The following is a 15744-nucleotide window of genomic DNA, read 5'->3' as shown; positions in this document are numbered from 1 at the left end:
GGATGCTCTTGGGAGAGCTATTGCGATGCGCCAACCTCCCCCCAGAACCATTCTGGAGTTAAAAATTGCTCTGGTGGAAGAATGGGAGGGTCTTCCACAAGTTCTCCTTAACTCCCTTATTAACAGCATGCATACTCGTTGTGCATGCTGTCTTGTGGATGCTTAAGTTCAATGCTGCTATGCGATGCTTAAGTCAAGACAGCAGGAGTTTTTATGTCTAGTGTTGAATGCATAAGATGGTAGAAATTAGGTATATAAAAAATTTATTGTGTGTCTAAGATCATGTTTTAGTAAATGAGTTCATATCTGGTCAAGACCCTCAGGTTGATCAGTCTTTTCTGTAACATTAATCTATCGACTACATTGAGTTTTTGTCTAAAATTTCATTTTTCTTTTTAATTTAGCCAATTTAGTCAGTTGTAAAAAATTATTCAAACTGGCATTAAATCTAATTCAGCTAAAGCTTGATTTTCTATTTTTATTTTGAATGAGTTTTTTAGTGGTTGCAGAAAGAATAGGATACTTCTAGATTTCACAATTTTGAATTTACATTCTTACAGGATCTTACACTGATAGTGCTGGAATCGAACTGATAAAAGAACATGTTACCGAATACATAAAACAAAGAGATGGTATACCAGCAAATGTTAGTGATATAATTTTAAGCTCGGGTGCTACTGATGGTGTAAAAGTAAGTTAACTAATGTTAATCTTGTTCATTAAGTTATAATTCTTATCTTCTGCATTAACAATATTTCTTAGGTATGTAATTAAGAAAACAAAACAATTTTTCCAATTTTCAGAGTGTATTGAGCATGCTTAACTGCCCAGTTAATGGAAAGCCACCTGGTATTATGGTTCCAATTCCTCAATACCCTCTTTATTCTGCAGCAATTGCTGAATATGGGATGCATATGGTAAGTTATAATTCTTATTTAATTGTAAGTTACTATGCAATTATATTTATGGATGTATGCCATGCTATTTTTAATTATTATCCTACTATAATGTATTTTGATAAATCTAATAACGTAAAGTCACTTGCAAGGAAAAAAAGCGAAGTTACTATCTAAGCAATGGTTCAGTGGCAAGATTTGTAACAGGGCTAAAATAACAATGCTCACAAAAATTGTCTATTAAATAATAAGAGTATAACTAGATACTTATTTTCAACAATTGCATTCTATTTATACAGATCACTTAAACAATAATGCATTATTTTTATTTGCTCTTGCCAGGTTCAATAACTAGTAAATAAAAAATATTATTTTCTAATCTTTAAAAGAAGTGTTTTTTTTTCTTTTTTGAAAAATTGTTTTGTATTGAGATTTTAGCTTTTAAAGCATGAATGCATATAGGTATTTCAAAAACCAATGTTTTATTATTTTAAATAGATTAACTACTATCTTGATGAGGATAATGCTTGGGCTCTTAGCATTAAAGAATTGAAAAGAGCTCTTGATGAAGCTCGTAAAGAATGTGATCCAAGAGCTTTAGTGGTCATTAACCCTGGAAATCCAACTGGTAATCAATATTTGTGCTCTTCATTTCATTTTTGTTACGTTATTTCAAGATAACAGTAAACTTTATCAATGGTATCTGTATTGATTAATCAATGCAAAGAAAAAAAATTGCATTACGAAGAGAAAAATAAAAGTGATAATTTAGGTCTCTTTTTATTTTTATGGGCATAGAAAGGAAGGTTACCACATATTTTGTCAAAATTTAGGCATGTAAATATAATTTTATAAATATTTTTTTTTCTTTAAAAAATGCAAAATAGTTTAATTGAATGGGCCCACCATGGCTACGGCCTTGCAAATATGTGAGCTAATGTAGTGTGAACATTGATACATTTTATCCTTCTTAAAGTTTTATGATTTTTTGTATGCTTAATTTAAAAATAAACAATGTTTAAAATAAACAATGAAATACAAGAGTGAAAAATATTGTTTTATTCCCAATATTTTCTTAATTATTACTGCAGTTATACTTTGAAACCTAAGTGTTAAAGTATTATTACATTCTCTTGTTGTTAATATTATTTTTAAGGATAAAGCAGAATTGTTATTTAAGAGCACACATCGATGGTATTGTTTACGTAAAATGTGCTTTCTTACCTTTTTAAAATGTTTGGTCTCACCATACAGCCTATACAAGACTTTTATAGCCTCTGTCTCACTTTTCAGAAGTAAATGTTAGGTAAATATTAGGTTCACCAAAAGCTTGGCTCCACTTCCTCGGACGAAGAGTTCATTTCAGCTCGGGAGTAAGAGGAAACACGTCTCCGCGCTTGAAATTGGGACAACCCTTAATTCGCGCCAAAAGCCAACTGTGAATTATTTTTCAATAACTTACTTCGCTTTATCATCTGCTTTTATTCCTTTTGTTACTCTAGCTTATTAAATATATTGCAGNTTTATTATTTTTAATAGATTAACTACTATCTTGATGAGGATAATGCTTGGGCTCTTAGCATTAAAGAATTGAAAAGAGCTCTTGATGAAGCTCGTAAAGAATGTGATCCAAGAGCTTTAGTGGTCATTAACCCTGGAAATCCAACTGGTAATTAATATATGTTGTCTCATTTCATTTTTGTTATGCTATTTAAAGATACTAGTAAACTTTATCATTAATATCTGTATTAATTAATCAATGCAAAGAAACAAAATTGCATTACGAAGAGAAAAATAAAAGTGATAATTTAGGTCTCTTTATATTTTTATTTATTTTTATGAGCATAGAAAGGAAGGTTACCACATATTTTGTCAAAACTTAGGCACGTAAATATAATTTTATAAATATTTTTTTTTTCTTTAAAAAATGCAAAATAGTTTAATTGAATGGGCCCACCATGGCTACTGCCTTGCAAGTATGTGAGCTAATGTAATGATAACATTGATACATTTTGTCCTTCTTAAAGTTTTATGGTTTTTTTGTATGCTCAATTTAAAAATAAGCAATGTTTTATATCCTCTTGAAATACAAGAGTGAAAAATATTGTTTTATTCCTAATATTTTATTAATTATTACTGCAGTTATACTTTAAAACCGAAGAGTTAAAGTATTATTACATTCTTTTATTGTTAATATTATCTTTAAGGATAAAGCAGAATTGTTATTTATTTGTTATTTACATCGATGGTATTATTTATGTAAAATGTGTTTTCTCACCTTTTTAAAGTGTTTGGTCTCACTACACAGCCTATACAATACTTTGATAACCTCTGTCTCACTTTTCAGAAGTAAATGCTATGTATAGTTCGTTCACCAAGAGCTTGGCTCCACTTCCTCGGACGAAGAGTTAATTTCAGCTTGGGAGTAAGAGGAAAGACATTTCCGCGCTTGAAATTGGGACAACCCTTAATGCGCACCAAAAGCCAACTGTGAATTATTTTTCAATCACTTACTTCGTTTTATCACCTGCTATTATACCTTTCGTCACTCTAGCTTATTAAATATATTGCAGCGGAATGTTGCAAAAAGGACAAACTATTCACTCAAAAGAGAGAAATATCATCAAATTTATGAAATATTTAATGTTTAAAAAAATGCACATAAAGATTGCGAAATAAATATTTTTGTCATACGATCGTTAAATAGCAACCTTGTTAAGGATTGTTCACTTACTTCACCCAAAAATCGCGAAATAGTATCGTTGGATACCACGTGATGAAGGAGGAGCCAAGTGCCAACTCCTGGTGAATGAACTATAATTAATGAAGCTGAAGAATATCTGTTCTTAATCTTTGAAGGAAAGACACCAAGTCCAGAAGAAGACCTTATGGCTGAAAAAGATCCGGAGTAAATGGGAATGGAGTGAACTGATGTAGATCTACAGTGTCAGATAGCGTCAGTTGGAAAGACTGCCTTGGCCTGTAACAGGCTGCAGTGCTCAGGAAGACAAAACTTTAACCATACCAAAGACTAGTTAACATTTAATTGAAAGTCTAAAATATTTTCTGAAATGTATTTAATGCTTTAAAATATTTATTGGTTGTTATTAAGAAGTAATATCTTCTGAGAATTAACTATATCTAGGGTTCACGTCAGTAAGAAGACGAGGCGACAATTGCCACCAAATGTCGCTAAAATCATAAGCATGGGTGAAAAATTTGTCGCCTTCAAATAAGTTCCAAATTTATTAAATAGTACCAAAAAAAAATAGTTTTTCTGTATCAAATTTGGTGTATTTAAAAAATTTTTTTAAATTAATTTTATTGCTCTACGCATGGTATAAAACTCAAATGCATGGTATTCTAAAGGAAGAGTCTGGTACAAACTTTTTTAAATTTTGAGGTTGAAATTTCAAATTTACTTGTCTCTCTCTCCTTTACATTCATGTACTGACAGTATAATTGTTCATGAATAAAATTTTTTGCCTTTTTAGAGTTGACTTTATTTAAAATCTTAAATGATTAATTTTAATGTAAAATATTTTGTTAATTCTAAGTTTCTCTGTTTTCCTCATTTATTTATTTATTTGGTCTCAGTATTTTAATCTCTATGTTGGATGTGTTTACCAATATTACTTTAGCGTTTTTATCTCACTTAAATTTAATGAATACTTATATTTATTCATTGGTAATGAATCTGATTAGTTTCAGGGCACTATAAATTACAATTAATAATTTTTGATGTGTACCATAACATGAATTACGTCAATGTATAATTTGATTTTTTTTTTTTTTTAATTTATCTATCATATTATGCTTTTGGACCACTAAATGAATACCTAGGTGGTCCTATTTAACCACTAAATGCTGGTGTGAACCCTAACTTTATCATTCATTCACTTTAGGTTCTGTTCTTACTCGTCAAAACATGGAAGAAATCATTAAGTTTGCTTATGATGAAAAACTATTTTTGATGGCAGATGAAGTAAGTAATTTTTTAAAAATAATTTTTGGTGTTAAAGGAATTATTGCTTTGTTTTTATATCTTATATTCAATTAGATTAATTTTAAATTGATTGTTTATACTTATCAATATGCAATTTTTTGAAGGTGTACCAAGATAACGTATATCCTGATAATATGAAATTCTACTCATTTAAAAAGATAATGACTGAACTTGGAGAACCATACAAATATATGGAATTGGCATCCTTCATGTCTGCCTCTAAAGGATATATGGGCGAGTAAGACGTATGATTTTTATTTCAAGAATAATAAATTTCAACTACAACCAAACCCCGCTATACTGAACATGGCTTATAGTGAACTCCCGGATATAGTGAGCGAAATAGTCGCTCCCGTGCTTTGCTATACGCATATACAGTCAAACCTCGCTATAGTGAACACGGTTTATAGTGAACTCCCGGATATAGTGAACGAAAAGTTCGGTCCCGTGCCTTGCTATACACGTACGTATAATGTTATTTTTTGTGGATATAGTGCAACAAAAAAAGTGAGGAAGTTGGATACAATGAACTTTTTCCTGTCTCCGACTGATTTTTTTCTCCATTTTTTTGAATAATTTTGAAATTTCTAGTTCAAAATAAATACATATACCGATTTTTAAAACCATCTATAGAGGGGAATGTAGCGATAAGCATTTTTTCTCGTTTGCTTCTTTTGTCTCACTTTCCCATCCCTAAACAAACCAAACAGATGTTTCCAATCCAGGCAGATGATGCACCTATAAGGTGTCAGTGGGATCAATATGCATTTTCTGTCTGAGGGAATGAGTAATTATTCATTATTGGTCAAAGGGTAGGACACTAATATGTGTTGATAAGGACCTCATTTCAACTCCTTTTTCCTCTCAGTTTAGTTAAAAAAAAGAAAGAAAAAAAAGCCGGCAAGCAAGTGTCTCAAGTTTAACTCTGGCGAGCAGTAAACATTCTCCATTGATGATAAAATGGGCATAATCAGAAAAATTGAAAATGGATGCAATCCAGCTGATATTTGCAGGGAATAAAAACTATCCAAATCTGCAGTTTGTAACATATGGAAAAATAGGTAGAGCGCCGATTATCCGAACCCTTATTATCCGAACGTCCAATTATCCAAACTATGTCTGNTTTTTTATTCTTTTTTTTTTTTTTTTTTTTTTTTTTTTAAAGTTTAGAATACTTTTTAACCTCTTAACAATTTTTCTAAATTAAGAAGAATAAATAATATCCCCTACATTCGAAGACCATATTTAATTTACAACCTTTTTAGCAGTTTTCTATAGCAGCCATACATACATGTATGGTGATACAGATAAACCTACCTGCCCCTTTACAACTGAAAATTATCTTCCAAGAATGCGAGCTTCATTTTGATAGTCTACAATGGTTGGAATGCAGAAGGAGTTTATGAATAGATAAGAGCTGAAGTTTTATAATTGGGGAATGGGTAGTTGTCACTTATGTTTAATGATTAGTGATTACAGTGCTTGGAATAATAAATCTTGAAATAAAATTCTTAACAGAAAAACTGAAGTTTCTGAACCAGTAGGAGCAGATCTTTCGGATGAAAATGATGAAATTGTTGCTGAAATTTTGAATGAAAATCGGAACTCCACAGACGAAGAGGAAGAAGTAGGTGATCAAGTTCAAGATAGTGGACCTTCTCATATAGAAGCATGCAATTTATTAGATATTGCAATGAATTGGCTAGAACGTCAAAATGATGTTGATCCAGTTCAGTTGATTTAGTTAAAAAGAATAAGGGATATATGGCTGCTAAAAAAAAAACGCATCTTCTTCGAAACGAAATCTTTCCTGGATTTCTTTTGCAATGGAAAATAATGAAAAATGTGGTAAAATCAGTAATTGACAAAAAAATATATATATATATAAAAACTGAAATATGATAAAAATAATTCAAAATGAAAAAAAGTTTTAAAAAAAGTTAATTAAAAATATTTAAAAATTGAAGGAAAAAAAAAACTTTTAAACACGCCAAAGCTATTTTAGATAGTACTACCAGTCCTAAGCCTACAAAAGGTGCGAAGGGAAGTTAGTGCATAAATAATAATCATGTACACTAGATTTTAACAGTTTTCCAATTATCCGAACTTTTTATTATCCGAACCATGTTCGGTCCCGAGCAGTTCGGATAATCGGCGCTCTTAATTAATAATTTCTGCTCATGAAAAAAATTTAGATGGCAGAAAAAAGTTGAGAAAAGCAGATCACAAGGATGCTTAAGAAGCACTACTGAAGTGGTTAGCATTCGAAAAAGCCGCAATCTTCTAGTATCTGATATCATCTAGTATTTGGAAAACGATTTTATGAGACTACTTTTATGTGCTCGAATAGCAGGTTAGACAGGTTTAAAAAGCGGAATAACAGAAATTCAGGAAAAATTGTCTGAGAGTCGGGAAGTGTTTCCATATCTGATGTTGAGGATTGCTGATCAGCTAAAGATTTCTAATTTTTTTTCTTTTGAACGCAAGACGAGTAATAAAAAAGAAATTTTTTTTTTGCTACTGCATAATATTTCTCAATCATTTATTTGAATAATGTGTAATAAAGGTGAGGAGTTTGGGAACCATTCGTTAAATTGCCTGAGTAATGGATATAGTAAACCGAAATTTCGTTTCCTTGAAGGCTCGCTATAGCGGGGTTTGACAGTATTATTTTTTGTGGATATAGTGAAAGAAAAGAAGAGAGGAAATTGGTTATTATGCTTTTATCTGTCTCCGACAGATTTTTTTTTTTTCATTCTTTGGTAGTTTTGAAGTTTCTACTTAAAATACATATACCGATTTTCAAAACCATTTATTGAGTGGAATGTAGCCATAAGAATTTTTTCTTGTTTGCTTCTTTTATCTCAGTTTCCTATCCCTAAATGTTTTGTTCGCAAGACTAAGAGTAATAAAAAATAAATGCTAACATATTTTTTGTTATTACAGATTGTTTTTTAATCATTTGTGTATTTCTTTTTATTGCTCATTTATTTAAATAATGTGTAATAAAAGGGAGTAGTTCGGAAAAGTTAGTTAAAATTGTTTACAGTATGGATATCAGGGGTCTGTTTAGAAAAAAATTGGGTCCGTTAACGGACCCTTCACGGAATATCTTTTCATAAAAACGGACCGTTCACAAAATATTTTATCTTAAAAACGGAACCTTCACAAAATAATTTCTTTTAATCGGACCCTTCACAAATTTGTTTATCTTCTTCATTATTGTTTTGTTAATCGAATAAACCCTTCCCAGGGGAGTAGGGGGGGGGAGAAAGACAGATGTAAAGAACTAAGTTTGGTCTTCGGCCTTTCCTTTATTCGTTGGAAATGAATATTCTGCGTTCAGCAGTATAGGCTAAATACCAAATATTTGTATGTTGCATCTCTAATTTAGTAACAGCAATTGCTGTTTATTTTTTAAAATTAGATTTTTTTATTATAATTTTACAGTGTTGAGCATAATCTTGTATGTCTTTACAATTTAAGAACTGCTTGAAAAGTTTTTTTGCAATAACAGGACCCTATTTGCACAAATTCACAAGCAGGACTCTCGTTGAATGAATGCGACTTAACGCTTATTTTATATTCACAAAGCGCGAATAATTTTTTCACAATTTTGCAAAAACGGACCTTTCACTATATACAGACCCCATGATATAGTGAACTCCCGGTTATAGTGTACCGAAATTTTGGGCCCTTGAAGGTTCGCTATAATGGGGTTTGAATGTAATTTACTTTAGTTATGATATCTAAAGTAGATTAATCTGATTTAAAAGTGGTTGACCCTTACTTTTTCTGTATTTTAGATGTGGCTTGCGAGGAGGTTATTGTGAATTAGTTAATGTTGATATGGGTGTAAAGAAAATGTTACTAAAATGTGTGTCTGCACGTTCCTGTTCTACTGTTTTGGGTCAGGTAAAAATTTATTTTGTTTAATTTATTTCTAAGCTTTTTCTTTTGTAAAAATGGAATTAATTTAATAAAAAATTGACAAGAGAAATCCTGTATGATATGATTTAATTAAAATCTCAAATACTATATTTATCAAAACCAAAAAAGTTTGTGCCCATCAGACATGATCTACCTTCTTCAGCTGGATAAAATGGCAAGGAATTCAGCTGGATAAAATAGCAAGGATGATAAAACCAAGACAAGTAAAAAAATGAAACAGATAAAAACTTTGAAAATTGACTATTGAAAAGAGTTAACAATTAAAAATAAGTATTATAAGTTTTTATTCCAATTAAAAATAAATTGATAATTAAAGATATTTCCTCCAAATATCTGATAAATATGGAGTTACAGGAAGATCATATAGCATTAAATTTTTGTTTTTTACAGCACGAAGAGTCTTTCAGATAATTAGGTCACAAATCTTTTTAAATAATATTGAATGAAGAAAAATGGAATCTGAAACTTTTAGTTCATCAATTTTGTGCAATAGAGTAGTATTGGAGTCCATTCATGGCATGGTTTTGATGTTTCATTAAACTATATTTAAATAAATTTTTTGTTTGTTAAATGTTTGGAAGTCCACATTTGCATTAAATTTTATGTATTCTAAGAATTATTATTAATTGGAATTAATAATATTAGTAATTAATTATAAAAATGGCTTTAAATATTTTAGATAACAATGGATTGTGTTGTCAAACCACCTCAAAAGGGTGATCCATCTTATGATCTTTTTATTAAGGTAACCTATTTATTTGGATCATTTTATTTTTAATAAGTTTAATATTTCCTTACTACATTCAAATAATAAAACAAAATACTGTTTGAGTCGTGTAATGCTACATTGAAGGTCATATTAATGTTTTAGTTCTGTTTAATTTTGTGCACTTTTTTGTATTTTGATTAAAGATGAATTAAGTTTCCTTTTTCATGAAACAGCGTGCTACGAGAATAAATTCTTTACATCTAATTAAATGCAACATAAATGATAAATTTTGATGCATATATTTATGTTGCAGTAATATATTGTAGATATTTCAAAGCTTTGAATTTTAAATCGGGCATAATAATTGAATAATTTATTTTTTTATCAACCCTTTTGGGACGCGCGAGTCATATATATGCGTTCCTACAGAAGGCATATATGACTCACTTGTTAAAATATTGCTGTACAGACAAGTGAGGTATTGTTTCTGATATATAATTTTACATTGAGTCTAAGGATATCAAACTAAAGTTGATAGGAATATTTAAAAAGTTATCGTAGTTTTTGTCTCAAAAGTACAATAATTTTATATCAAATCTATCTACACGCATCATTTTCTTATATAGACAAATGACGCTTTGTTTCTTGTATATTTTTTTTATACTAAATTGAGTTAATAAGAATTAAATCAATAGAATTAATAGTTTAAAGCTATAATTATATATTTCTTTAAACAAAAATTATACATTATTTTCTGTTGACTTAGAATTGATTTGAGCCAATTCGGCGTAAAAAAATACAATACCCTTAATGTTTAGATAGGAATGTTAGTTTCTTCTCGCAAATAAGAGATAATTTGAATAAAAATCTATCAAAAAAATGCACCTGCTTTTAGTTAAAAACTTGTATTTATTTGCATTATATCCTAAACATCTCAAATTTTAACTCGTAGTGACGACATATGCCACTAAATGCTTATCCCTTTCTTTAGCAGATTAAAATACAATGGATAGGTGGCTGTAAAAATCAAAATTTTAAATTAATAAAAAAAATTAAAAGTGATAAATTCTTTCACAATATTTTCTGAAATCAGAGTTCAAAAAATTATCAGAATCTACCATTGGTTTCAGAAATTTTTTTTAGTTGAGACTTGTGTTATTTATCAAAAACTAATGATATGATTTTAAATGTGGGTAATTTGAAATTTTTTTTAATTGTGGAATGTTATGAACCTAAAATGCAGCTTTTAGTTTTCAAAAATGCCTAATGTAATATCAGTATTAATTAGTAGCAGGTGGAATAGTTTTTTGAGGGTTAGGGTCTTAAGAGGTTCTTAGATCTGCAGACATTAGATAAATTTCAAAATGTTCTAGATTGTTTTATTTTTTGTCTTTTCACAATTATGTGAAATTGTTTTTTCTTTTCTTTTGAAGCACTCTTACAATAATATACTTCAGAAGTTAGTACTTTTTTTTATACTAGTACCATATTATCAAGTCTACTTTTCGAGACCCTAAATTGAATGAAAGTAATTACTAGTTAATCAGTAATACATTTGCACTTAAAAGTTTTCAATCCTGCAACATATTAACACTAGATTTATAAACATGCATGGGATATACATTATTCATGATCATTCATCAAACCATCTAGGAAGGTATTTAGAAGTTCATCATTTTATCTCTTGCACTTTAAAAGTTACAAGTGTTTTGAACGCTCTGTGAGATGAATGTTTATAAATCTAGTTTTAAATATCCTTTGGCTTAAAACATTTACTTGATCTGTTAAAAAAAAAAAAACATAAGAAAAGTTATAGTCAAAACACACTCCAAAGATATAGCAGAAATAAAACTTTTGCTGATGGATCAAAAACCTTTAATATAGGTCATGTTGATTCTAGAAATCTAAAATGTCTCATCCATATTGATTCGAAAGGATTAACCTGCGATTGGTTCGGCTACTTGTAATCGGTTAAATTAGTTTTTCAATAAGCGTGAATTCAATGGCCAACACCAAATACTCCATGTTAAATTTAAATGAAGAGTCAACCTAAACGCAGGATAGACTTTTACATGAGAAAATATGTTAATTCTCTTTTTATGTAAGTACATTTTAATTCTCCTGTGTAAATAAAGGAAAGATAAATGGATAACCCTAATAAATACAATTTGTTTTTCATTTTAAATCAGTATAAAAGGACATCTATTATTCTATAGATGAGCTTTTGTACTTTATATGCATGTTTTTGCAGGAAAAAAAATTCATAAAATGTTTGGTCTAGTGGTTTTTTTTTTTTTTTTTTTAATTAATTTAATNATTAATTTAATGTTAGTGCATTTTAGGAAAAATCTGAGGTACTGAAATCTTTAAAGGAAAGAGCGTTGCTAGTTGAGAAGACATTTAACAAGATTAGAGGAATGAAATGTAATGCTGTAGTTGGAGCCATGTATGCTTATCCTAGAATAACTCTACCTGAAAAGGCTATTCAAAAAGCTAAGGTAAAACTCGAAAGTTTTGTATAATTTTTTTTCTCTGAAGAGAAATTTGTACATAAAGTTTCCTTTAAGTTAAAATAAGAATTTTATAACTCATAAGAAAAGTAGAGCATATAAAACTAATCATATAATTTATTTGGAAGAAATGGGAAGTTGGTGCCTGCTCATGTCTGAGCCTCTGGAACATACAATTAATGATTTGTATTTCCATTCCATAAAATAACCGTGAAAAAAAATTAAAATTAATAATTTTATCACCTCAAAACTAATTTTGAATGTAAACAAAGTGCTCGCCTTCAGACATAACTGTGCATAGCTAAAGAAAAGAATCCTAATTTTATTGCTAATACACAGTTTTAGCTTAAGTAAATTATGCAAAAAAAAACTAATTTTGACATTAAACTACTAGAAAACTAATATCCACATTAATATTTTCATATTAAAATCTATGGCATAGCTGCCAACCTTAGGAATAAAAAATTAGGAACACTATATGCGACAAAATTATACGCCCTAATTACGAGAGTAAGATAAAAACTTAACTATTAAATCATAACATTAATAGACATATATGTAAATTAGTAAAACAAAACTATAAACACTATCTTTTGTGGGAAACTTATAATATATAATAGCAAGTGTTTAAGTACTACAAAAAAAAATTTCCAAAAATAATAATTTAGTGAAATAATCAACAACAGACAGCTATTGGAATAATATTTTCCATTAAAAAAGCTACTAAAAATTACTTTAGCTCAATAATCACAGGATGCGTGCTTGTGGCGATCAGAAAAAACGATTGGTTTAAAATCAAAAATTTTATGAAAATTCAGATTTTTTATAAAAATATCAGATTGGATTTAAAAATTAGGTACAAATCCGAAAAATTCTGAACAGTTGGCAGCTATGCTATGGTGGTAAAATTTATCTAACAGGTTTAGAGTAAGATTTGACCATGAAAATATTTTGAAAGATCAGTGGAGACATAGCATTTTTTTTTTCTATATTGTGATTTACTTTTTTGCAAGATATTTTGTTAAAACTTTGTGGTGATTTTTTTATCTGCAGTTTACTAACTGTTTTCTATAAACCCAATTGCACGTTAGCATAGCGTAACATTCTCCATAGTTTAACTCCACACCTCCAATATTCTATATGTTTAACTAACATCGATTTAAAATAAGTTTATTAAGTACTGACATCAACAAATAATCCATAGGTAATTTATTATAAAGTAGAACACAACAAACTTCTCTCATTAAATTCAAAAACCTTTTCTATCAAATTTAATCATTCATCAGTCAGTTAAATCATTGTTTTCCATTACACATGTGATTCCTATTTTTTACCAATGAGCAATACAACATGCTTTGTAGTAGGCCAATAAGAAAATCAGGACAATTTTCGGAACAAAATAGACATACCAGAGTACTTTTAAAAAACGCAAACTACAAACTATACAACTTTGAATATAAGTCAACGCCAAAACAAAAAAATATTGTTTTTCCAGTATTGTTTTGTTCTGAACAGAAAGTTTTAACAGCTTTCTCTACAGTTTCATCAACTCTGTACAACTCAATAGTTTGAGATCAATATTTATAGGAAATTTTTATATTACTGTTGAATTGAAAAAAATAACCGGTATCCATTTGTTAATGTTCTCTCGTACAAAAATATTTGTGACATAAATGAAATAGTTTAAGTTCGGTTTTAATAATCTCTAAACGAAAACACAGTAAATATGTTGCTTACCATTTTTGTTTATAAGTAATTTAATGGATGATCCCTCAACTCACCATTTATCTATATGAATACTATATTGGTGATTGGAAACTACAAAACTCCAGCCTACAAGATTTGTTACTGCTTTTGCTAAAAACAATAAGTATATGAGCTCTTTATTCATCACCATAATTTTTTTTTCTAAGAATGTCTGAATCCCTCAAAAATTTAAATAATGAATCCTGTTAGTAAGACTTTATGCCGCCTATACGATGTATATAATTAGTAGACTGTTCTTAAATCTGAACGATTGAATTTTGCAATTTCTACTACATTGTTAATTAAAATGGAACATTTCAACAAAAATTAAAATCTTTCCATTGGTCAAATTGATTATTTTAAGTATTTGTATTAGTAAAGGGGATGTTCAGAAGGCAATTAAAAACCAGAAAGTAATACGACACATAGCTAAAAATTAGGCCAAATAAGAATTATATATTTTTCATCAGGAAAATCAGGACTACCATGAATCCTGAATACAGTAAACAACAGTTTCAGTTCATATGATATTCTATAATGCTAGATTTGACTTTATGATCTTTTGTTTTCTATTTCTTGTTAAATGTTTTTATTTATTTCTTACTAAGGCAAAGTTTGTTTTAAGTTGATCAGAAATAAAAAAAAAACAGTTGAAAAAATAATCTAATCTATAAATATATTACGGCAGTCAAGTTATGTAACAGATGGGAAGCTGAATCTTATCAAGCAAAAAAAGAAAGGTTTAAAATTTTTATCATTTTTTATAAAAGAATTTGTTTAAAACTTTTTTAAATTCAATGTGTTTTTTTGAATCAGTGAAATACATACATATTTTACTTTAGTCACTAGGACAGGCTCCTGATTTTTTCTATGCAATGCAACTTCTTGAGAATACTGGAATATGTGTAGTACCTGGAAGTGGGTTCGGGCAAATACCAGGAACATATCACTTTAGGTAATTTGAAGCTCTTACTAAGTTCTAAGCAAATAAATTATCTAACTGAAATATCCTTTTTTTTTTCTTTTCAAGTCTACACATTATACTGCATTATAATCATAAGAAAAATTACATTTTCAATAAGGATGCTGCTTATCTTCCGTTTATGTTATCATTTATGTTCTATTATTTTTTTTTAATTGCAATATTTCGCATTTTTTTTTTGTGAATAAAATGGCTTTTCTTTTATTTTGAAAAGGCATAATTGGCTAGAATGCTTTAAAAAAAATTAATAATAAGTGGTAGTGTTTAAAGTAATACTATTAGAGGTTCAGAAATATATTTGACAAAATAATTTATGTTTTGTAATAATTTTCGTAATTTAAAGTGTAGGCACATTTTATTCTTGTATAAATTTTAAAAATTATTTATACTTGCCTTTTATTTAATTTTGAGTTCATTGGAAATGAATTATTTTAAAATATAAAATTTGCTAACTAATCCTGTTATTTTAGGATTCTGTCATAGGATTTGCTTAAATTAGTTTTTATTATTTTCTGTGATCATATGATTTAATGTCAGGAAAAAAAAAACATGTCACTAGTGATATTGATTGCTATGGAAACAAGTTTTTCCATTTTATCAATACACAAAGGTAACGAAATGACACACTCTGGAAAATATATAATAATTAATTGATGAAATTATTACTGTAAAAATATTAATTTGTTTCATTATCTTTAATCAGTTTTGGCTCTGTCTTATCTGTTTGCACCGATTCTCTAACAAATGTAAAAACCAAACCCTGGTCTATGTTTCAAATTTTTATCTAACAAGGAAATGTGTCTGGAATTGTTTCTTTACACTTCAATCTGCACAAATTTAAAATAGACTTGATGGTTAGAAATGCTTAGATAGATAATCTTTAATAAACACCTAATGAAACATTTTTATTATAATTCATTTAGTAAAATTGAATTGCTTGCAAG

The 15744-nt window shown here is 28.8% G+C and overlaps 1 protein-coding gene across 3 annotated transcripts in view; it reads left to right on the top strand.

Moving 5' to 3' along the window:
- Positions 1–15744, top strand: part of LOC107442403 (alanine aminotransferase 2) — a 32957-nt gene that overhangs the window by 15607 nt on the left and 1606 nt on the right. For all 3 annotated transcript variants that reach the window (XM_043050571.2, XM_043050567.2, XM_043050566.2), the window contains 9 exons: positions 561–691; positions 804–917; positions 1395–1524; positions 4802–4881; positions 5007–5140; positions 8709–8817; positions 9533–9598; positions 11905–12060; positions 14661–14773. In XM_043050571.2, coding sequence (XP_042906505.1) covers positions 561–691; positions 804–917; positions 1395–1524; positions 4802–4881; positions 5007–5140; positions 8709–8817; positions 9533–9598; positions 11905–12060; positions 14661–14773 — 1033 coding nt within the window. The remainder of the gene's footprint in view (positions 1–560; positions 692–803; positions 918–1394; positions 1525–4801; positions 4882–5006; positions 5141–8708; positions 8818–9532; positions 9599–11904; positions 12061–14660; positions 14774–15744) is intronic.

The sequence above is a fragment of the Parasteatoda tepidariorum genome, chromosome 4, assembly GCF_043381705.1.
Source record: "Parasteatoda tepidariorum isolate YZ-2023 chromosome 4, CAS_Ptep_4.0, whole genome shotgun sequence".
NCBI lineage: Eukaryota > Metazoa > Arthropoda > Arachnida > Araneae > Theridiidae > Parasteatoda > Parasteatoda tepidariorum.
The sequence above is the reverse complement of the archived record's forward strand: the minus strand, read 5'-3'. Positions and strand labels throughout refer to the sequence as shown.